General features: G+C 44.2%; 1 protein-coding gene across 1 annotated transcript; it reads left to right on the top strand.

Annotated features, from left to right (window-relative positions):
* nudt14 (nudix (nucleoside diphosphate linked moiety X)-type motif 14) lies at positions 1–25,580 on the top strand. The gene is made up of 5 exons (XM_047021661.1): positions 1–152; positions 11,991–12,034; positions 16,326–16,390; positions 17,597–17,891; positions 20,690–25,580. Exons 1-5 carry the CDS (start codon positions 72–74, stop codon positions 20,937–20,939), a joined length of 735 nt encoding a protein of 244 aa, XP_046877617.1. The 5' UTR covers positions 1–71; the 3' UTR covers positions 20,940–25,580.

Here is a 25,580-nt window from a genome sequence, read left to right as displayed (position 1 = left end):
ACAACGACCTGCGGTTGTGCGATCTGTACTGGACGGTGACACCGGTGGGCACTTTCTTTGCAGTCCGAAAGATGGAGCAGATAAACAATATTGAGGTTGGGCCATGCACCAACTCCAATTATCTGAAACCATTCAGGGTGCATTATAATCAGGTGAGTGCTTACTCGCTTTAACGTTCTGGACTGCGGACACATCACCATTCATTCCTATACAGCTAGCTGGCTACCCAATGCTAGCCCAACCCCCCATTAATTTACCATAGCTAGCTAGCCATCATTATGCGACCTTAAAGTCTTAATCTACACAAAACGACACTGTCTGTATTGAAGTGGCGTTAGTTCGACTTAGTCTGTGCACCGTGCATAGTAGTCGATGGTAGCTATTTCCGTCATTACTTAGCAAATGATGTTGCTAGCTATCTATCTTCCTTTCTAATTCAATCTTCTGTCGAGAGCATATACGAATAGCTAGCAAGCTGTCAAACAAGCTAGCTAGCTATCTTACTGAACTGTTAAGCTAGGTTGCCTTAACTCAAGGACCACATGCTTTGCATTATGCTAGAAAGGTACAAGGCACCCCTTAGCTGGTCATTTTGTGGCGAGATCTAAATTGACAGCCTGACGTTAATAATATCCTAAGTTGGATGGTGGTTGACTTCCTGTCACTGTCAGCTCTAAGGCCATGTGATGTCAGGCCCAGGGGTGTGTAAAACAGACAGGCTAGCTAAACAAGCATAGGAGTTTGCCGACGCTAGCAGTGTACAGCCGATGCGTTTTATTGGTACTCATGCCGGAACTGTGTTCTCTGCTCGCATGCTAATCAGATGACTCAGTTGTCGACTTATAGTAAAGAACCTCTGCTAATGATAGACTAACACATAGTGTGGGCGTCCGGTGTTTGCTCCTCTTAAAATACTGGTTGATTTCATTTAACGTCCTATATAAATTGGCTCCATAGTCTTGGAGAATAATGCCTCATAGCCATATGCTTTTGATCAGTTTGGCAAGGTACCTTCTACAAGGTTGTCAGACTATGGTTTCAAAGGGAAACTGGTTGTTACAAGAAGACAAACATTTTACTGTTACTATTGAAAATACCAAGGTCAACCATGAACAACGCCTCTCACCATCTTTACTCTTGAGTTTCTTTTGAGGTTTCTATGCAAGAGTTTCCTTTTTTCCTCCTGTGAACATGGCCAAGGGCAGGCTACTCTGTGCTATGGATAGAGAGCATATACTTAAAATGCTTGCTGTGACAATAGTTCTTCCTCATGAAGTTCTGACGTAGCCTACTTGATCAGTGCCTATTGGCTCTCACACCTAATACACCAGAGGAACCAACATTTGAGCTAAGTTGGTTTGTGTGCTCGCTCGGTCATGTGCCAGCAACCACTGTCTAACACGGGTGACGACTCCTGCATGTTGCGTTATCTTGTTGTTCTTTCAGCATGTTGTTTGTTTCTACATGTCGGGGTCATCGTGTTTCACTTGTATATGTCCACTGTTTGGCTCTAAAACTTAATAGGATTTATCATCCATCATAGAATTATCACTCAGTCTTTATACATTAATGACATTGCAGAGTAGTAGTCTAGTCAGGCTATTCCTTTGGAGGTGAAATGGTTTGTGTTGCATACAAATTATTTATTTGTGCTTTATTAACTTATAGTCATTGTCAAGCATAGAGCAGGGACAGCTCACTGTTTGTACGGGACTACAAGGACAAAAGAGAGGAGAGAGCCACATTTGGTGGTCTGAATTATTCATCAAAACTGTGAAAAAGCATCACAAGTGGCAATGGGGCTCATTTCTTTTTGTGGAAAAAAGGAACACAATAGCTCTGTTGTTACAGAAGCATCTGTTGTGGAAATGAAGAAAATACGTCCTTGTAGGCTAGGTTTGCTCCTCTCTGCCTGTGCTAATGTTCTGTGTGACCCCCCCTGTCCCCCCTGTCCCCCCCCCCGTCCTTGCTGCGTGAGCACTGCAGTGTTGTCTGTGCGGTGTTGTCACACATTCTGCTGCCGCCATGAGGGGCAGAAGGCACCCATCCCATCCAGGCAAGCAGCTTCACATATCTGCCTCGCGACAGACTAAAGCGAGTGAATGGTCGAGTTCTAGTCTTTGGAGCCAAACCAAACTTGCTCCGAGTCCCACATGGGGCTTGTGTGATCCAACCCGTGTAGACACACGGCCACTCGCGGAGCAGCGCTTGTAGTGCGGCACAGCGGATACGGTCATGCCCCTTGTGATGGCATGGAGGCTTATGGGTCCCCAGTGATTTTTTTTTTTTTTAAATCCCTGCTTGAGAAGTCTTTTCGGTAGCAGAAGCTGCTCCGCAGAACTGAGTCACAACGCACTACCACCCACTCTTGTCCCTATTGGCACTGCATGTGAGAAGCCCCCGCTGCACACACACACACACACACACAGACATGCACACACACACTGACACCTGTAGCCCACCATATACCTATTCTCATGTTCTCCATTTCCCTCTATTTGTTAGGGAGCCAGAAACTTCTTTTCCTCATGCCCAAATGCGGAACGAGGTTCGGGATGACTCTTTTTTTTTTTTTTTTTGCAACCCACCCCCGTTCCCCATAGAGATGAACTTGTGTGAAAAGATGTAGCGTTTCAGGATTTCCCAAATGTGTCGCAGTGAGGAAAACATTGCCAAGTTGAGCAGATGCTGGGATCTAAGATGACTTGAATGTCCCTGTCATAGGCCCACGTCCGGTGACTGCTCGGCTATTTCTGGTGGTTGGGGGGTCAGGACACATGCAGCCTAATTTGCTTCAAGTTTGCAATTTCCCTCGGCTGATGTGTCTGCTATTGTGCAAAAAGTCCTTGAAAATGTAGCCTCATTTCGTCAGAAAGCTCTGAGATAAACTTTATTGTAGGCCTATAAATGGTTAAATGTATCAAGACATTGATTCACATGTCATGAAAACTGTTAAGTTCAATGTTCTGAATATTTAAACATTAAATTCTGATGAGTGATATCAGGTTCTCCACTTTTGTTTCTCTCATCGTAATGGTTGGTTATGTTACTCAATAAAGAAGTCTCCTCATCCCCATGTCTTATAAATTCACCACGTTTGAGCATAGAATAGTCTAGAATCTATGCTTTTGTCAGCCCCATTATTTCTTCTCTGCTTTCGTTGTTGAACAAAGTGTTTAAGTGAAACGCATGTTATGAAATGACGCCCCATTATTTGAACGAGACCTATAATTTCCACTGTCAAGGAGTTTCTCTTTGGGATATTAATTGTGAATGTTAAGCAATATGATGCTTGACAAAGAGAAAACGCCTCAACAGCTTGACAGTAGAAGTCTTGAAGTCTTCCTTGGCTAAATGTAGGCTATATTCTTCCTGAACGTTATGCCAGTTGCAGAGTTGACTGAAATAGAAACACAGACTGCCATTCTGAGACTAGACACATGCTCTATTTCAAACACACATTTGGAGGCAGGTCCATGGCACTAAGCATAGGTGTGTCTTTTTGGACATCTTAACTAATGAATGAATTAGGAGAACCTGGTAGTTAAAGAAATGGGCCAAGAGCTCCGATAGTTAGGGAGTGTGAGTATGTGTTTCGCACATTGACAAGAACGTGTGTATAGGGCTTGTGGACAAAGGCAGTACACTTTGCATGGGGTGTAAGGGAAGAGCAGATGAAGACAGATTTCGGAGGGGGCAGACAAGGTATGCGCCGGGGTTAGGAGGCCATGGGAAAAAGCCCCCCCCCCCCCCCCCCCCCCCCCCCCCCCGGCCCACTCCCACCCTCCTGCAACCAGGCCCCACCGAGCAAGCTGTAAAGGACTCCCAAGGAAATGGGATTTCTTTGGCCGTAGGGAGGCAGATGTGGCGGGCGGAAGGGGCCAGGAGGCAACGGTGAATGGTCCAAGGCTCTGATGAGCAACATAAAGGTGCGAGCAGCCTGCCTGTGAGCGCTTCCCATGAACACTGAGCCCTCCCCCCCCCCCCCCACCCCCCACCGCCCTCCTATTCTTTCTCTCCCCTCGCAGTTAAAACAATGAGGGTAGGGGGTGAAGAGGAAGGGGGGTTGCGGTGTAGTGGAGAGCCTCGTCTCTAGTCCTGTTGTCCGGCCTATTGACCAAAGCTCTCAGTAGCCTGCCACAGAAAGTGAGCCTTGTTAAGTTGGTCCAAGGAGGTCCTCTTACGGACAGGTGGTCAGCGGGGATGGCAGTGACCTCTGACCCTGATGTGCTCGCGCTCGCCACTTATGTGACGCTCCTTGGGGGCCTTATCAGCTGAAGGCTTTTAGAAGTGTTGAATGCTGTTGTGTTGCCTGTTATTTAGGTGGTTGTTATACCATGTTAGTGCTTTATGTGGCATAGAAAGTGCTGAGAAATGGAAGTCCATTCATTATGTGTGTTTTGTCGTTCATCAGAAGGTACAAATCTCCAGGCAATTATCCATTTCACACTTTTTTTTGTGTTTTTTTTTACTGCTCTCCCACCAGTCTGTTCTTTAAAATGTGCATTTTGACCTCAGGCAGGTTCAACCAGCCAAGGAGCAGCCTTCTTTCGCACAAGTGCGCCAAAAATACACCTCCCCACACTTTCCCAGTGTGAGACGTTGCCTAGATGACTTGTCACTCACACCCTGATGTGACACGCGTGCATGCGACCGCGTCCTCCTCTGTATGCACGCAGGACGGGAGAGGCGGTGTAGGAACACATCGTTTGTTTCCCAGCTCTGTCTGTCAGTGGGGGGGGGGAACACACTTATGCACTCTCAGAAGCCTGTTTCATGAAGGCTTGCCTTCAGAAACGCATACATTTACTACCTTGAACACATTGTAAACACACATCCTTTCTAGGCGGATCCCTCCTCCGCCTGGAACAGCCCTGTGGAGCCGTAGTTCTGTCAAAGGACACTTTTTCTTTTTTTCTAGAACCACCGTTTGGGAACATTGTTTCACGTCCTGTGGATCACTTTCCTGCGAGATGTGATTGTTGTACTGGACAATGGTGCCAAAACCATAGAAAATACGTCATAAATCATGTACATGGCCTCAAACACAAAAAATACAGTTTCCCTCATTTTGCTTTTCACCTCTGCTGTCCTGTGTCAACGTTTCTGAAACACACAACCTAGTCCTAGCCCACATCCTAGTCCTAGCCTTCAACCTAGTCCTAGCCCACATCCTTTTTTCCCTGACAATGTTCGTCAGCTCGCTTCCCCGTGCTTCGAGCCGAATCCAGCGTTAAAAATGCTCAAACGTATCATATTGTTCTAAAGTCAAGAAAACGTGAGAAAAAAGTAGGTTTTCATCTCATCAAGCAGCTGTTCAATTGAGCCCACCCCTGCGGAGTGGGTAATTCAATGTGACCCTGGAGGGGCTGTAGGCTAGTTGGTGGTGAAGAGCTGGGATGCCGAGACTGCGGTCCCTGGAGGAGATCAGAGGCGGCCTCGCGGTGCAGCTCAACCCTGAGGCTACCACAGTAAAGGGGATATGGTGGGGCTGTTTTGACCGCTATACCTGAGAAGAGAGGTGCCGCGGGGATCGGCTTGAAGGGGGTGCAAGATGGGTGGTGTGTGTGTGTGTTGGGTCAGGGGGAGTGAGGGGGGGAGGGGGACGGATGGAAGACAAAGGAGAGACCACTGAAGACTCCCCTCTTGTTTCTCATCCCTTTCATCCTCTCCGTCTTCTGCAGTGTGTGTAGAGGGTGTTGGGGAAGGAAAGGTGGGGGGGGTAGGGGGACAGAAACGCCACAAAGACTTTCCAAGCTGTGTCTTGGCCCCAGCTTCCCTGACCCTAACCATTGCACTCATTCAAAGAAACACAGAATCCATTTCGTTGGGGGCAGAATCCGATGGGTGTAATGTCTATCTGTCTCCCGCGCACCTGGAAATGTTACATTTACATTTACATTTAGTCATTTAGCAGACGCTCTTATACAGAGCGACTTACAGTAAGTACAGGGACATTCCCCCCGAGGCAAGTAGGGTGAAGTGCCTTGCCCAAGGACACAACATCATTTGACCCGGCGGGGAATCGATCCGGTAACCTTCTGATTACTAGCCCAACTCCCTCACCGCTCAGCCATCTGACTCCAATGTTCTCAAATGTTCTCTCTCGTTATCCCCAAAACACCCGAGGATTCACAACTCACCGCCAAGGACCGGGTCAGAACTCTCTCCTCAATGACGGTTCGTGGCTCCTGAACTTCCCGCCACAGAGCAGGTGACCTATTTCAGACTGCCGCCATGCATACTTGGGAGCTTTCACCAGCCATTGAAAACAATCTGTTTAATTGTTTGCATTCAGTGACCCAGCGAGGTAATACTATGCCTAGGTGAATTGCTCGCCCAATTACCGCGGTGACATGGATTCTTTGTCCGTGCCTCTTGAAATGGCTGGTGGCAAGATTAGGATCAGGATTCAACCATAGGCTACCTCTGGTCGTGTAGCTTCATCGTCACCATGCCGACCAATGGCGAGGGGTGTCAGACGGCGGTGGAGAGCAGCAATGAAAGCGCTTGAATGGGGAAGTGAATGAACCCCCGGCTCAGGGCGTGTCTGTGTGTGTAAGACTCACAGCACGCGCCACACAGATCAGCGACGACTGCTGGAAGGCCGACTCGTCAGTCTCGGGATGGCAGATCACACAGTGGACTGAGCTCATTGTTGGTCGATGGTAATCTCTGGGCCCCGGTTCTTGTGTCAGGATCGCTGTGGTGATCCCTGAGCCCCTTGGGTTTGAGACGGTCTTATCAGGTCCTTAAAAAAACAACAATTATGCTTAGTAAGTCTGTAAGTAAAGTTTATTTGTACAGCACCTCTCGCAGATAAAAATAGCAAAGTGCTTCACAACAAAATGCAATATAACACAACTAAAGAATACAGGAACATTTTAAATAGAAAAACATGACAGACAACCGTAAAAAAAAACCTAGACTAACTAAAAGCCTGCTTGAATAGCACTCTTGGGTTGCTTTTTAAAAGCTTCAACAGAAGTTGCACACCGTATAAAGGGAGGCAAGGCATTCCACAACCTAGGGGCAACTGCTCGGAATGATCGATCCCTTCTAGTTTAAAAATGGGTACAGGGAACCACTAAAAGCTTCTGACTTAATTACCTCAAATTACGAGTGGGGGTATGAAGTTGTATTAAATCAGAAATGTAGGGAGGAACTTGCAGGCATTATGCCGTTTGTCCGTCCAGTCATGTTTCCCTTCCTAGATTGTGAGAAAAAAAGTGTGACGCTACTACTTACCTGTAAAACCTTGGACCCTTTTCAGAAAACAAAGAACTGGCGCACAACAGGAAGACAGGTCATTTAGAGGTGTACCGCACATCCTGTCTGGTGTTTTTCACTAGTTTTCCAACTTTGTCCTGGACACACTTTCACACAACGACAAAACAAGACAAGATCTCCCCCCCACACACACACACACTCGCTAATATGAATAGCTTAGCCAACGCATGAATGGTGTGAGGGGCGTTCGGCACGTGATGCACCCTCTGTTGCTCGCAAGGATGCCGGTGAGAAGGGAGACTTTAATCTCTGGGAAATTGAACAGCACATGGCGGGAATTAAAAGGCCGCCATTGTACAACAGCAGCATGACGGCCAATTTAATTTTTCAGCAGCTGCCGGGGTTGCTGTGTTAGAAGAAGGGGCGGGGTGGGGGGGGGGACAAGACGAACAAGACCCCCCCCCCCCCAATTCACCACACCAGCAATACACACATCCTTCAGTAGCCTACTTCACGAGAGGCTCTCTTCATTGCGCCCCAAAGCCGGAGGGACCACGTTCATTTCAAAGGTCCCGCGAGCTTCCTCTTTTCTCTCCCTGTAATCTCGATCTTAATCCATGTCGTGAGTGATTCTCAAGGGGGTCTTCTGGGGGGATATCCACTCTGCCCACACCAAGTAGCCTCCACTAATGACAGATTTGGTTGGGGGCGAGGGGGGGGCTCTCCAACCATTTGTGAGAACATGGTACCAGAGAAGGAGGAGTAACAGTGAGTATGTCCAAATGGTACTTATTGGAGTCCCATTTGGAGGAGGCATAGAGACTGAATGTCTTCCACAGAATATGAGGTCTTGATTTACACTGGCCAGTTTTGAAAATTCTGTATGTGAAACTAGGGAATGGAGAATGTTGCTGATGCAGGTTTGCCCACCATAACGTTTTGCAAATATGCCGGGAAAGTTTCAGATGAATCGGATGAATCCGATTCTATGAGATTTTCACATTTGCAGTACATACAAACATCCGGGGCAGGAAGCCATGGCCCATTTTCCCAGAACGTTATTGGCATGGATGGCCTTTGTTCTCCGTCTGCCTTTTAGCCTTGTGAGTACACCACTTTTGTTAAGAGGGCTTTGCTTTGGATGGCTAAAACACGCTCCCTCCCTGTATGTTCCAGACATAAGCATGAGCAAGCGACCCCATAGACTGTTGGTCTTGGAGCTAGCACAAGTCTTTTTCACGTTTGATCCGACTCCATTTGGCCTTTCAAAGAGCCTCATTGTGTCACCGATGCCTTGCTCTTTGATCCCCCCCTTCCCACCCCCAATCCCCCCTTCCTCCCACCCATGCCCCAAGCACCTTACACCACCTCCTGGGGGACAGCTAGGGCCGGCAGCAGAGGACCCCTTCTATAGCGCCTCTGGAAGATCGCCAGCTGCCCCCCAACAGAGAAGCGCTGACAGGACAGACGAAAGAGTCCGAAGGAAGTAGAGTGGCACGTGGCCAGTTCCAAAAGACTCTGCAGTCTGTACTTGTGCACTACTTGTACACTATTTGCAGTGTGTACTTGTGTACTGTCTGAAATGTGTGCTGTCTGTGTCTTGGCTTGGCTGATAGTCTAATCGTTGGGTTGGTGGGCAGTTCCTGATTTCAACCTCCTTTTTGCTAACCTCCTTTGTTCTGCTTTAATATTTCCTTACTGTAAAAAGTTAACTTTTTCATGACAATTGGGGATAGATTCCCAAAGACTACATTGTTAGCTTTTTGAGTTGAATTGATCTGGTATAGGGGTTAAACCTTAAACTTTTCTTCCAGGAATCCCAGAGACCAGAAGCAACATTGTGTAAAACCCCATATGAAAAATGAAATGCAAATAAAAGTCCCACTGGCCTAGCCTACTTGTCTTATCGTACCTGTAAATACTTGCTTGTGGTAGTAAAGAAATGTGTTGATCCCCTTTTAATATTACACTTTGGCAATTCCCACCCTGTGAACTGCTTGACGTCGCTTTGACAAACAATCTAGATTCAGCTTGGAATCATTCAGTTTGCAAAACAAAACTCAAAACTATGCTGATAACCACCAAGCCCCGCATTTGCACGCAAAGTGAATCAAACCAACACTTGAGTTGTGTTTTGTTGAGCTTGCTTCCATGGAAAAGTGAGAGAGGGGGTGTGGGTGACTTGACCAGACAAGAATGAACGCGAGCGTCATGTAAGGTACTCTTTCTGATTGTTGGCATGGCAAGCTATTGTTTCAGTAATTAGAACCCAAACTTCTAAACCTCAAGTCTACGCCACGCGCCGCCAGACTCTTCCAACATGCCCCATCCCCGCGGGGAGTGTGTTACCTTCATCACTTTTCCCTTCCATTTTTCACAGACTAAAGTGCAGGGTGTCATCTGTGGCCCTGGTTCTATGAAACAAATGTGCCCGTACAGCTAGTGGTCGTCATTGACTACTGATGGGTTTCCATAGTCACTTTTCTCTGTTCTGTATCCACCACTCATACCCCAGATACCTGATTAGGGGTGGGAATCTTTTCATACCTCACGATTCGATTCAAATCGATTCTTGGGGTTACGATTTGATAAAAATCGATTCTTGATTTTTAATCAAATTTCGATTCAATATATGCTTACATTTGATTCCAGTTTGCTGTTTAGTGTTAGTTGTTTCTATGTGTCTGTGATAGGCAGTAAAGTGTTGAAGACAAAAATCCTACAGTATCAAAACCTTGAAATGAATAGTTTTTCTTGCAGTTTAGTAAGTGAATCGCGATTCAAATGCAAATTTAAAAAATCCCCGACCCCTATACCTGATCCTATTTTTTATTGGACTCGTTCACATCACATTTCAATAAACTACAGTAGGAAGTTGAATACTACTCACAAATTTCTCAAAGTGCACAGTCTGCACACTTGTCAGACACTGATTGTGGTCTTTTACTTTTAAATTGCTTTGATTCATGATTAAATCTTCTGGGCTTGGCTAATGTCTTCAGGTGGGGGGAGGGCTGATGCAGATGTGGTCACTGAGGCCACATAGCCCAGTTTCAGTGTACCTTAAAGTTTTCCCCCCCCAGTTTGTGTATTATTTGACGGTCAGTCGGTTTTGTTTGTCTTCAGCCATTTGTTTGCTCTCTACGATGACCCTTTGACATGCCTCTTGGCGGCACTGAGCACAACTCCCGCCACACTTTGGAGCCAAAAGACGCAGACCAAATGACCTGAAAGCAAACATGACCCGTGTGGCCTCGCTGGCCGTGCTTTGGTTGCTCTGGCTATATGCAAACTCACTCTCCGTGCTCTAATTTTACACCTAGGCTTGGGGTTAATGACGCATAGAGGCCATTATGCTAGCTTCACTTCTTATTAACCAATCAAACCTTTTTATGCGGATGACCAGGACCTGTCTGGTCATGCTAATGTTGTTTTGCTCTAAAGTCGGAGATGCAGTTCGGACATTTGAAGGCTTCGTCGTTTGGCTCAATGAGCAGCTTGGTGATCCCTGTCTCTTGTCTTTGTCGGGAGTTTGATGCACATCGTGCTGTGATTACCTAATGACTAAACCATTCCAATCAACTAGCCTCACTGTCAGTTAGCTGTAATGCATGTAGGGGAATAGTGAAGCCATTTGCTTGATCGTTTTCTAAAGGAATGTTTTCCAGTCAATGTTAATGGTTCTTAAATGTTTTTACCTATATGGTGGCTTGAGGATAAGCTTACTACACAACAATCTAAAATAGATGTTAGTTGCGTAAAATTATGGTAAATTAGGGAACCTTTACTTATAGTAACATTTTAATGAAAAGATTATTTCATTTATGGTGTAAAAAGTACTTAATTTGCATCTGACCCATAGTACTAAGCAGCACTGTGAAATAGATGTTAGGTAAACAGTTGATAGCATGAACTGCGGCATTTATGATTTCAATCATTTAAAACTGAAAAGCTAAATCACACGGATTTAGTATAGTTGGAACAATTGTTATGTTTGGTAAATCTGGATTAATCCTTGTGGATTATTTTTTTTCAAACCTGCTTGACCGGTGAACTCATGCAAAATGTGATTTACTAAACTTGTCAGCTTGTGCGTACGCCATCCATACTATACTATACTCCATACTATACTTGGATTTAAACAAATAGTCAAATCTTCTGTAAATTGTACCAGATTACAAATAATAATTCTGATTGATTTACTAATGGCAGGTGAAGTGATAGTGATCAGAAATCTACAGTAATTCTGTGGGCCCACCCTGTGCCACAGTGTCATCCTGATCTAAATTAGCACAAAAGGCATAAATTATTACTAAAGCATCTCCTCTCACCATCAGTTCATCATGTGTGAGTAGTGCACAGTAGCCCTGGGGTAAAGTGCGGGGGTAAGGGTCTTTTACGTCTTGTAAAATCTTGTGGATGTGACAGAGAAAGGTTCACTTTACTTTGAATGTCGACTTGGAGATGATTTAGCATTTAACCTTCAAGCAGTATACCATGAATTGTAGAGCAATACAAACCTGACATGGTAATGACTTGAGGAAAAGATCTGCTCAATTCTGATCCATCTGGGACTCAAGTACTTTGCAATCTTGGATGTTTTGAATTGTATTATTAGGTTAGCTTTCCTGAAGTAAAATGTCTTTGTACTTAATGGGTCACACCAAAATCCGGTTCTTACTAACTTGTAGCCAGCCCCAATATAAAATAAATACATTTTACTCATCTAAGATTTGTTTGTGTTTCATTTTCTTTGACAGAACGGGACAAAGAAATCATGGGACTTCATGCGGACCCATGACAGGTAAGAACTCAAATACATTCTGTTAATATCAACTTGAACCATCCCATCTTATGTGTGAAATGGTCACAACTGACCTCATCACCCAGTATGAATAGAATGTAGCTCCCTCCAGAGTTAAGCACGAGGTCTTGGTTTATTTTGGGGTTTTAATTTGGGGTTTTATTTTTACTTCACGATAGGATCAACCCGTGAGAACTGGGCGTACACAGAGAAAAACAAAAGACACAGAAATAAGAAGCTACACGCTAGCCAATACAAGCTATGCACTTAAATACATCACAAAACACATTCAAAGAAACATACCTCGTAGGCTGCCTTCCACTTAAGAGGGGCTAATTTCAATACTCAATCTATATCTTCTTATTATATTCTTCTTGTAATTTGATTAATCCACCTAACTTGAGAGCTCTTGCCATGACACTTTTAGAGCTACGCTTGCAGGTTTTGTGCCCTTTTAATTGCGTGCGAAAAAGATCGCTACTAATGAGTTCTGCCTCTAGGAACTCCCATTATAGGTAGGAACCAAAATATTGGAAGCAATTACTTTAAATGTGCGGCAGTTACATGAGTTCAGCAAAATGATGATGTCAGGTTTTTCGGCCTGGCTGCTATCAAATACTCTCTCCCTTTTTGAAGATATCCACCAAAAATGGTCAGAAGAACTCAGGAAAACTTTGTTTGTTGTGACTGCTTTATTTATCGTATGCAGCCGACTTTGTTGTGTCCTATGATTAAATGTATGTATTTATTTATAGGTTGAATTAGTGGATGATTGGCAGCACACGGGGACGGTGTAAGAGAAATATTACACCTTTGTGTAAAAGCTCATCGTTTACTTCCTACCTGTCGTTAAGGGAGTGGTAACATTGTGCCCTTGGGTACGTTTTGGGTCATTTGAAACCTCTTTTCCTCCTTCCTCAACCGCTAATATAGGTAATTTATTTGACTGGGAAAGGATGGTGTGACAAAGAAAAGAAAAAGAAAAAAAACAAGTCCTCCCTGCCAAAACAAACTCTCAAGGAAACCTCAAATCATCCATTTGAGACCATTCGAACTCCCAAGTTTCCTCCAAGTGACTCTCGAGACGTTTTGTACCACAGATGATACGAGGAACTTTGCGTCTTAATTAGAATTCAAGGTTTAGCTTCATCTTAAGGACTTGGTTCCCATAATGATGCTTTTGTTAAAGGGCGTGTGTACACATGTAGCCCTCAGCGGAACATTTTTATGGGGAACAGTGTATGGGATTCTTACTCAAAGTGCCTTGCAATTAGGGATGTTATATCAAGTTTGAAGATCTCGGGTGCAGCTTTCAAAGATCCTCTTTGTTTGAAAATAAGAGTTTGAGCTGTCGTCTAGGGAATGGAGAATAGTCGGATGGTCAAATGGAGGTGCACATCATTTGTTTCATACATGTAATCTTGTATAATATTGCCTCCCTTGGTATTATGTAACAAGAATATACCGGTGCATGTAATAGGGATATATCACTGCACTCATAAACTATTAGAATATGCCTCAACGAGCATTTGCTTGAAGTGGTCTAATGTTAATAATGTGACGGCCTCCCCATCCCATATGGTATATGTGTACAGTACACCCAGCAACTTGCCTTTTTCTGGAATGAATGGAAAAGATAAGCACTATTTAATCACATGGTTTGTATCTGCCAGCCATAGAGACACATTCTGGTTCTAAGAACGATTGCTCTGGCATGCAGCCCTTCAATTGGCTGTACAATGGACTTAATCATGACAAACATTTTAGGCCTAAACTATCACAATTGTTAAATTGTATAGTCTACAGCTGTACCCTTTTCATTGGTGCATGCATACCTCTTATCATAAACATGAGGCCTTGTAAGTATCGAGTCCAGCAAGTTTGCATTGCACAAATGTGCCAACTGAAATGCGCGTGACCCTGCATTTACAGGCTCTACAGTGGCAGTGTTATGTTAGCGCATGTGTTTAATGGAGTGCTGGCGAAAGAGCATGTGTTTATTGCTGTGAGTGTTTGTGTGTGCGCGTGTGTGTGTGTTTTAAATGGGTTGGGGGGGGGGGGGGGGGGGGGGGGGGGGGGGGGGTTGAAAGGTAAAGCTATTAAAAGCAGCATCTGTTAAGGTCATTAGTGGTACCAGGGCAGTCCTGCTGCGGTCCCCCTTTGTGACGCTCTGTCCTCTCTCTCACCATGGGTCTCTGGGAAGGAGAGGAGGAGAGGGCCACTGAGAGTAGTAGGTGTCGGTTGGGAGGGTAACTGGGGGGAGCAGAGGTAGTGCAGCATTGTGGAGAATGTACTTTGGTCCCGCTGCTATAGACAAACAGTCAAGCCGCATCTCATTGTGTTCACAAGGGTTTTTCTTCCGCACATAGTGTATACAGCAGGCTGTATTGATTGAATCAGATATCAATATGGATACGTCCATGTCAAGGGTGCTTTTTCTGGTGACATAGCCTTTACTCAGGAAGTAGGTCTAATCACTTATCAATCTGGCTGGCTGTTTGGATTTCTTTAATCACATCTCAACATAGGTAAAACAAATTCCTCCTCATAAATCAAACAAGTAACATACCGCTTATCCTATCCTTGTATCACCAAAAGTATGAAACGTACTTAACAAGCTCCATTCATTGCACCTACTGTGGAAAACTGGTGCTGGCACGCAGGCTGTAGCTGCATCCATCCCCTGCTGGATGACCGGAAGCCCCGTGGAGAGAGGTCTTCAAGCTTAACGGCGCGTGAAACGTCCAGAGCGCCCGTTTAGCCGCTCTTCGGTTTAACCATTAGCGCTAGGTTTTTGGGGATGTTTTTTTTTTTTTTTTTTGAGAGGGAAGTGAGGGAATTGGTATGGAACAACGGTACAAGCCCGGGCCTGCCTCAAGGGAGACGCTTCCAGGCCACAGGCTGCTTTGTCCCACTTGGACCCTGCACTGGTCTGGGCTGTGCCTGCACTGGTCAAACTGGTCTGGCACTAGATAATCAGTCTCCTCTTCACAGTACTATGTCTTTCACTGTTTGAGTTTGTGGAAGATTCTGGGCTTGGATAATGTTTAGGTGTACCTAGGCTAATTCTTTTCTCATCATCAATTCTACAGAGTGTAGTCCCAAATCATGTTTGGTGATAAAAACAAATTCAAACAGTGTATGTTTCAAAAGTCAGTATCGGACATGGACTGTGTAATGGTCAATACAGTTTTCCATCGCTTTCAATTGTCACTGAACCACATTGAGACCAGATTGTCATGTGAACCCGCCACCCATTTCAAAGACATTCGTGCTTTTATTTGAGTAGTCCAGCCGCACAACAGCAAAAGCTATGGGAATGTGCAAGAAGGTTGCCGAATGCGCTGGAAGACCATCAGCGTAGCAAGTGACTTTGCTAAATTCTTATTTTTTGGGTTGCTATACGCTACAAATCAACACGATGAGGGTATAACCGACTTCCTCTTCCTGACAAATAAGGAAGGGAGGTGTGGAGAAGGGATGGAGTGTTGATAACTGGCGGGGGGGTTTCCATAGATGGCCAATCCCAGATAAATGCCCTGAAATGGAACGGGGACTTTTTAATCAGGGGCTGAAATGCCACCAAGGAGTAATGATGTCTGAAGATAAAAGATGAGGTTGTTTGTGTGTGTGTCATTGTTTTACCTTGCAAGACAAGACTGCGTCATCACCAAGTGCACGCAGTATGTTCATGCACGTGTCAATATTGATGATTCATACGAGTCGCCTGTGGTGCCTGTGTGCTGTCGGAGTGGACCGGGCTTGACTGGAATCTCCTGCTGGTCTCTCTCTTGCCATGGGAAAGACTGGGCCGGGCTTCCTGCCTACAGACACATCCGCTTTCCCAACACAGACGTCTCCACCGGCAACAAAGCAATCACACAGTGGCAAACCGTCAACATATAGCAATCCCTCCCTTTCTCACACACGTGCGCGCCCACACTCTCATGTACTGAAACATTTACCGATACGATACTGAACCCAATAGTTGAAATACCATCAAATACTCAAGGGGTAGACAGTCTGGTAGCTAGTCCTGCTCAATGGGCTTTTGAGTGACCCTGTTCTCATTGACCCACCTGTTTTGAGGCTTGTGACATTATTGCAAAGGGAATCTTTACCCTATTGTGAATGATTGTGTCTTACAAAAAAATGGTGACCATGACATATGGCTGCAACTGTCTGACAGTGACCCCTTATTTCTCTCTTCCGTTGAGTAATAATGAATGAATTCATGTCTACCCCACAACTCTCTCTCTCTTTCCCCCTCTTTCTCCTTCTCTCTCCCCAGTGTGTCAGTGCTGATCTTCAACACCACCTCGCACTGCTTCGTACTGGTCAAGCAGTTTCGCCCTGGTAAGATCTCCTCGCTCCCTCTCCACACTCAGTAACGTCATTCGCTTTGTGAGGCCAATCCATATACGTGGGATCTGTAAAAAGAACAAATATTTAAAAAGATCTACCACTCCAAATGTACTTTCCCCTTGAATGGTAGCTCTGTGAGAATCATATCCCAGATCAGTTCTATAATGTACTCTTTATCCCCAATACAAGGTCTGTCCAAGAGAAACGGCTAACTTCATTGCCAGCACCTGTGCATTTGATCTCATTGAATTTCACTCGAGCATGCCCGCTGCAACAATATGCCCCCTGCCACGCGGCGAACGATTTGCCTGGCATTTGCTGAAGCATATCTGAGGAGGAGAAATTACTCTCTCTTCCTGTTTCTTACCCTTAGGGGTTTCGAAGACATTAGCCGTCTCGAGGAATGCCTCTTATCCAGTTAGTTGGAAGTTATCCAACCAACCCATCGCGAGGCCTGATGAGATTCTTCATTGCGAAATCATCTCATGCACACACACCAGCATAATTCTGTACAATGTACGCATAAACAAATCTGCAAAAACAAGTAGGCATACAAAGTTAATTAGGTCCTTGTTTATTTGACTCCCTCTTAGAAACAATGCTGCCTCGTTGTAGACTGCAGGTGCCCTCAACACAACTCTGACTAACCTCTTTTGTTAGCCGCAATGTCGCGAGGGACAGTGCGACACTGCAGTGCGCAGTACAGAAATTGCTAGAAGGCCATCCATTGAAAGTGACTTCCCCCCCCCCCCCGCACTTCTCTCTCTTCAAAAGAAACAATGCATCAGAAGGGGCTAGCGCTGACCCTAAGGTATTGTGCTTTGTTCAAAGCACTCGCTGGCACACAATCAAAGTCCGCTTCATTTCTAACAGGCCCGTCACCTTATTTTATTACTGTTTCTAGATATCAAATGCAGCAGCAAACGCCTTTGAAAACAGTGAGAGACACGGGGTTCTTAATACCCCAAGTCATCTCCAGTGACAGATTGTGTGATTGTTGCGCCTCCAACGGATCCGCAACTTTTCTCGCCTTGGATTGAGAGCACACTCTATGTCCCTTCCCCCCCATTTCAATCTGTCACTCACAACTTCTCCCTCCTCTCGTTCGCCTTCTCCCCCCCTTCCTTGCTCTCTCCCTCCCTTGCCCTCTCCCCATTCCCTGCGCCCCTCTTCCCCATCCCCTCCAACAATGGCCAGCGGTGTACATGTGCGAGTGGGAGCGGACCAAGCCCCAGCCCCCAGAGCCGGCCGAGGAGGGGGCCGCCGCCGAGGGGGCCACCTCCGCGCCGCAGGCCGACACCCCGGGTGGAGCCGCCCAGGAAGGGGAGACCCCCGGCCAGCCCCCGGCCTCAGCGGGGGTGACCTACGAGCTGTGCGCGGGGCTGGTGGACAAGCCCAACCTGTCCCTGGAGGAGATCGCCCGGCAGGAAGTGCTGGAGGAGTGCGGCTACGACGTGCCAGTCACCAAACTGAGAAGGATCACCTCCTATAGGTATGCAAACAAAACCGGGAAGGAAACGGATGGGAACATCAGATTTACCAACACTGAGATTCAAATCTGGAGGACTAACAGCAGGTGCACACAAGCCATCGTATTGAAACCCACCCCATATCCGATAAATAGTTGATTGACCAGATTCTGGTTAGAGGGAAATCTGTTTTGAATGGGAGAATGGCCAGACCCATCTGCCAGAGCAAATAAACCATGAGGTGGCAGATTGGTCTGGTTCCCAGGCTAGAGTAATAGTGCTTCATTGTCCTCTTATCAGCCCTAAAGCTGTAGAGAAAGAGGCCTGCAAGTCACAAAGCCCTCTGACACCTGCCGGGCTGTGTGGATCTGAGGAAAAACCTCCACTGACACAGACCCACACACCGCACTAAAACATTTACATTTATACACTGCCAAATCTAGTGGAAATACTATCAAATATTCAAGCATAGACACGTAGCACACCCACACACATCACACCCAGCTGCCACTCTGTCTTCACATGCCCACTGTATTCTGCCGACCTCACGCCACCTGTCTATCAACCGCTGCTTGATGTCTGGGATAAACATAGTGGCAGGACTAAGTGCACCCTTTACAAATCAGGTCCAATCCTCCCAAAACTAGCTGTGCAAGATCGACAATGCTTTGACCCAAAAGGACCCCATTCCCCCCCAGCTGTCCTTTACCCTGGAACACCTCCTTTCGAAACACCTCCTTTTGAAACACCCTCCTTTCGAAACACCTCCTTTTGAAACACCCTCCTTTTGAAACACCCTCCTTTTGAAATCACATTGAGACGAGTCTAAACGCTATACCCTGTTGATTTTAGTGCAGGCAGGGCCTTTTTAGTTCACACAGGCGCAAGGGTCCTTCAGGTGAGGATCTGTGCCGTCAATGAGAAACAGCCTCTCATATAATGCACTCCCACTTTTACAGCTCTCTGAAAGTCTAACGTGATTTACATTGACATTACATGTTATTCATTTAGCAGACACTTTCATCTAAAGCAATGCACAAATTGCTCGTGTACTGTAGGAAGTACAGTAGAAGTGCATAGTATTTTGGTGGTCATGATGAAGGGCAAGGAATTGATCGTTTGCGTGGGAAATTGTCAGCATTTTCCTGCTTGCTCGTAACCACAAGGACTTCCTTGATGGCGTGTTGCAGGCACAGCAGTAGCTTAGCAACAGGTCATCGGCAAAGGTGTTCTTTTACACATTTTCTTCCATTCCTACAGGTAATGAATGTTTTGATTATTTCGCTTTTGTGTTTTTACTGCAACGATTGTTTTGTTTGCAGAAGCACACACGGTGAAATAGTGTCAATGTTCCTCCTCATTTTAACATTGATATTAATGACAGAAACCACACAAGTTTTTTGTCTGTGTTTGTAATAAATGATAAACGCATGGAGAGTGCATGCATGTATATGATCTGCAGAGTATCCAAGAAATGTAATAAATAACCATACACATCATTCATTACAAAACAAATTATCTTTGGTCACAGAAAAACGTTTGTTTTTAAGTTAGTAAAAATGGAAGAAACATTGCATTTAAAGAAATCCATTCAAAGTGTCTTACAATAAACTGGCATACTAAAGAAATAATCAACACATTATGACTTTTTTTCCCTGAAGAACCAAGAAATATATTTCCTCCAAAGAGGGTTAATGATGGCTGTGCATCTAGAATATGCTAGTTATGAAGAATAACAAAGTGGACAAATATCACATAACAATAATCATCACAACATCCAGTAGCCAAGACACTGACATTCTCCTCCAAATATGCTTCCGAATGGACTCGGCACCTCCGCCAGCCAAGTCGATGATGTGTCTATCCATGTTGTTGTGTGTGGGCTGCTCCCATTAAAGGATCATCTTAACCCACATGACCCCTATGAGAGGTGAGCCCAGTGGAAGTATTGCGAGTGATGAAACGCCTGTATCTCTGCTAAAATGCAAGCATCTATGGGCCTCGTTCGTTTCCAGGACACATTACTCAGGCCCTGATATTAGGGCTCTGTGCTGTCAGCGGATGTGTGGCCCCCTCAGGGGCGGCAGAACGCTGTCTGGGGGTTTTTCTGGGAACACATTCAGAGTCTGTCTTTGCGTTTTGAAATAAATCAAGCAATGTGCTGAATATGGGTGTAATTGGAATAGAACCCAGTTATGCCTAAACAAGGAGAGGGTACTATACTGTCCATGACTATGTTGAACCTCCTTGAGAAAACTGTTTAGCGATGGGGTACGTCTCATTGTGTTGACAGTGAAAACGGGTAGGTATCCAATTCTACACTGTATTATTCCAAGCCTCAATAACCTAAACAGATGTAATTTAACCAAGATTGCTTCAGCAAATAATAGTACCCCCTAAAGGGAATGTACGTGTGATCCTGTTGTGGTGGATAGCCCCCATGAGGACCCCCATGACAAATACCCCCCCACCACACTCCCCCTAGATCTCCCTCATGCTCAGTGTGTGGTGGCTGTGTCAAAACACCATCCACAGGTAGCTAGACTAACCACACAAACGCACACACACTAAATGAATGTACTATTTAAAATGTATTTGACTTTCTGAATGCCATAAAACAAGTGATTTCAGCATTTAAATGACTCGACATTTCGATGATATTTGGAGCATTTCAGTGATGATGCCAGCTGACTAATGCAGAAGTACGATTCGATCACAATGGCCCGTAACAGTGGGCCGTAGCGGGTTTTTTTGGTGACAGAATGGCAGTCATTGATCGTGGACCCTCCCCCACCCCCCCTGTGTGCCCCCCCATTCGCAGGTCGGGCGTCGGCGTGACGGGAGCCAAGCAGACCATGTTCTACGCCGAGGTGTCGGACGACAACCGCGTGGGCGAGGGCGGAGGCGAGCCGCAGGAGGGCGAGCTGATCGAGGTGGTGACGGTGCCTCTGCACGAGGCCATGACTTTTGCGTATGACGAGAGCGTCCCCAAGACCATGGGCGTCGTCTTTAGCTTCATCTGGTTCCACAACAACATGTCGCCCAAGTACAAAATCTCCACCAACGTTTAACCAACATTTCACTGTCCGACCACTCACCTCCCCCCATAAGCAACATCCCCTGACCCTTAGCCTCCCACCAGACCTGGGTTGAAATAGTATTCAGCATTATATTATCGTGCAATATTCTTTTCAGGTGTGCTTGATTTGGCCTACCCATGTCCCTTGGCTGGGCAGAGTTAGGTCTTTTGGGGTGTATTACATGAATTCCGTTGTGGCCATTGTGCCAGGAAAGCTAAATCCAGAGGTTCTTGCATGAATGAATTCAATACTATTTCGACCCATATCTTCCCTCAGTTTCCCTTCCCTCATTGCCTTTGCTGGCTTGACAAAGGTCATTTTGTCGCGTTACCAACAGTGTTCTTTTTGGGCTTGTCCCATTCCTCCTCTTTTATGTGTGGTCTTATAGTAACTACTTTCCTCTATACATTTGCCATATGCTGATGAACAGCAGAACTTATTTTACAATTCTTAATTTTATAAAAAAAACTCTAAAAAAAAAACGGATTCCCTTCTTACAATTAAGTCACTCTCCCAATGGGTACGATCTCACAAAGATGGCTACTTAATAACAGCTTGATTTGGCTCCATTTGTCTGCCATGAAATAGTCCATGATCCAGGAATGCAAAAACGTTGCTTCGTCAAAGCAGGGCTTACTTAATGATTGCCAATGATGAGTTCAGGTCAGTTAAACATGTCTCGGCCACTTCCTCTATGATCCACAGCCTTGCAGCAATACCTAGCATAACTCGGCGGCCACCTCACTGGTTTGATCATGTTTTAATGCCCCAAGAACAGTTGTTGGTAGAACCAGAGGTTACACCCTTCTGCAGGAATATCACCTACCTCGTCCCTTGTAGCGCAATACATCTCTACATGACCCAGGAGGATTCACAATGGGGATCACAATGTGTCAGGAACTTTAGTCAATGCTACTTTGGAAGATTTCCAAAACAGATATTTCACTGCATCCTCAAGTAGTTTATGATCTTTATATGAAGTCAATCCAGACTCTACAGTTTGAATCTGCATCTCAAGGCTCCTGGAATGTCCCGATTTCTAATATCACATCCGACAATTATTCCGATGATTAAGGTGAAATGTAGATTGACAACCTAGATTTACAACCGAAGGTGTCAGCACTCGTAGGAATTCTGAGAAATTGCACATACGGGCTCCTGTGCCAAACAGAATTCTGCAGAATGCTGAATATTTGAATGGCTGTGTAACTGAAGAACTACCCAACAGATATGTGTAATATTTTGTTTGTGGCGGGGTATTTACTGTGTGAGTCAACATGCCAAAGGGCATTGATTGTGACATGGCTATTATTACTGATATTCCTGACGACCAGATTTTGGAAGTGCTGGAGCTGTTTGTTGTAACTGAACCATTAAAAGTGAGAGAAGGCACTGTGACAAGGTCACAACCCCTGCTTCATATCATGTCTTAAAACATCTCCTTCCCTCTCCTTATGAAGAAGGCAAGCCCCTATAGGTTGGCAGAACAAGAAGAAGTGAATTTGTTTTGGGAAACTAAAAACCTTGCTTGTGTAATATCTGGGGAATTTCTGAATCCACGTGGCCTAGCTTCCTGAAACAGCACACAGAGCCCCTAGTGCTGGTTGAGAATTCCCTTCTCGTTTTTTTCCCCACTTGAGCCGGATAAAGGTGTAGAGTTTTGTTGATACCAGCACTGTCTCCCTGGTTAGGATGGGCATAGCTCTTAAACTGCGACATGTTGAGATTTATTTTCCCCCCATCAAGTAAAGCCTTTCCTTTGGCTATTAATGCTATATTAAGAGTAAATGGAGATAAATGCTTGCTTATGCTCCATGATGTCAAGCTCAATTAAGTCCTCCCGAAACTTTTCATTGAGCCTGGATAGAAGAGCCATAATCTATCTATGTATGCACATATTTATTATTTTGAGTATGCTGCATTCAGAAGTAGGCCAATACAAGGCCTAAAGGTCCTTTTTTTTTTTTATCAAGCATTACATTTGAAATCAATGTAATAAAATACATAATTGCGATACATATATATAGATTTTTTGTTAAATGATCTGTACACTGTATAATGGCTTAAACTAACAAAATAACCCATCTATAATAGGTATTGGAATAAGTGTTCGATAGTTTGGGGCAGAGGAAGTTCACAAAAGCACTTGATAACATCTCAGGTCCAAACGTTTTTTCCTCCTTGATTAGGTGTAATTCAGGAATTAATCCCACATATCTTAAAATTCACAATACAACATTACTGACTGACCATTTATGCGAGTTCATCTCTTTTCTGTGTACTGTATGTCATGACAATATAATTTCTTAATGACCAAAACATGATGAAAAAGGCAGGTTGCAACAAACAGAATGCATCACTGAACACTCCTATTTTTAGCTTATTGCTTATAATTACTATTAGACAATGTATTAACCGGACTGTTTCATTAACCACAAACAAGTGTGTTGCAAACTATCGTAAGTGAATTTATTAACTAATATGCAAAGCTTTAATAACCTTTGGATCGAATAATCTGTATTGATAAATAGCCCGCCCGACATAAATGTTATAATTGGTCACCTCTATTCCTCAGAGATCTATAAATAATACATGACAGGACGCAGATGGGGTTTCACTACTTGAGCAAAGTTTGATTAAATATATATTCTCTGTGTATTTGGAGCCTGAAACATCTCATGCCAGGCATACACCACAATATTGTCAACATTTCATAATCCTGTATTTAATTAGCTTTTGTCATTTTGGCTATAGATATTAAACTATTACAATGCCGTGGTCCAGAAAGAAACTATTAATCTGAAGTTTTCCTACTCAAACTGTAGATGAGACCAAATCTCTGCATTCTTTTAGGACTATTGCATATGTAAATGTTATCCAATGAGCACCGAGTTCTCCTTGGAGTCTCTCTCCCTCCTTTTCAAATCATTCATTAATCAAATAGGATTGCATGGTTTTGACCTGATGGCTTAAAGTTTTTAAACTTATATCCTTAAAAAAACTAAGGACCCATGCTATGATGCTAATTCAGTGTTAAGTCTCCTTGTAGTCTTTTGATAAACATAATCTTGACATAAACCCTTATTGAGGCAGAAAGCTGCCTTTGTTAGGGATTCAGTCCAACATTTATTTTCTTTAATTGAATCAACACATTGATCATGAAGCATAAAGATGGGGTTTCGTTTTTAAAGGTATAAACACTTATCAGGGAACTATTAGCATCTTAACCATAATTTTTCCATAAACCTAAACCCTGAAAACCCCACTCTTAACCAGATGTGTCCTCTGCCTTTGTTCCTGCGACAATCTTTTATTTGATGTATGTCTGCCAAAATTTAATCCAGAAAAACAAGGATTTTTGAGGGTAGGTTTACTGACAGTCCATATCCCTGCTGCGACAATTGTTCAATTAAGAACTCCACCGAGTGCTGTTCCGTTGGTGCTCACCTGTTTTACCTATGACAAGGTTGGTATTAATAGTGATATCAATGTTTCTACAGACCAATAGCCCAAGTTTACATGGCAGTACATTGGTACGCAATGATGTCACAAGGTGTCAAATCCTTCCATAGACCCAGCAAATAAGCCATGCTGTAAAAAGCCACAATCTCAAACTTTTATCGGTCAAAAGCAAGCCGATTGAAAGTCCAGCATTGTGCCATTAACTCAAATCTGTAAGCCATCCTGTCTTTTTGCGAAGACTGCAAAATGCTGAGGCAGGCTTGCTGTGTCATTCTTGCCTATGCTGGATACTACCGTAACACCATGCGACATTTCTACCTCCATTACTTGGGCGAGTCGGCAGAGATAAATCACCTCACCTTGGAGCATACAGTACAGCAGGTAGTCCTTGGTACAACACCAACATTTGCGTGCTTTGGCTCAACCTTTTGAGGACAAACATATCAAATTTCCAACTAAATATCGGAAATAGCAGACATGTCCGTTTTTGGTGTAGTTCTCTTGTCGATAAAATACACTATACTTCTCCCTGTCTATATGTGATGCATACCACTTTTTGTACTATGTGTACTCTCTGTATTGAAATAGTTGCCACTACAACTGTGTGGGATTTTTTAATTTTACAAGGGTAGGTTTCTGAGAGTATGGATGGTAGGTTAATGAACAGTTTTTAACAGTACATAAACAGTTTAAAATGCTGCTTGCACAGTTTTGAAAAATGTGTATTTTCAATGATGATAAAGAAGTCGGTCATGAAAATAGCAGTTGCTTCTATGTTTTTAAGAAAGGGTTTTAAATTGTATGAAACCTGATAGATTTTTGTTTCTGTTCAAGTCTTATTGCGAAGCAACTTTTTCACTTGTGATTTTTATGTGTGTTACACTGAATATGTGTTACTTTGAAAGAGTTATCTGAGAAATAAGCATTGAGGTGTCAGAATTGTTTCTGCTTAGTTTGAAGTGAATATTCATTGTGGTCAGTGTTGTTAAGTAATACTTAAGTTTATATTTTTTAACTTGTTTCAAATATTATTTTCAATATTTCACAATTTGTAAACATTATGGCACTTGGTGCAAATATATATATTTAAATAGGACATTTTGCATGTGCACTAACTGTTTCATTGAACTGCATTATGTGTAAATAAATGAGGTTTGATGCCTGAAATCA

The sequence above is a fragment of the Hypomesus transpacificus genome, chromosome 6 (assembly GCF_021917145.1).
Source record: "Hypomesus transpacificus isolate Combined female chromosome 6, fHypTra1, whole genome shotgun sequence".
NCBI lineage: Eukaryota > Metazoa > Chordata > Actinopteri > Osmeriformes > Osmeridae > Hypomesus > Hypomesus transpacificus.
Note: the sequence above shows the minus strand (reverse complement) of the source record. Positions and strands in the feature narration are given on the sequence as shown.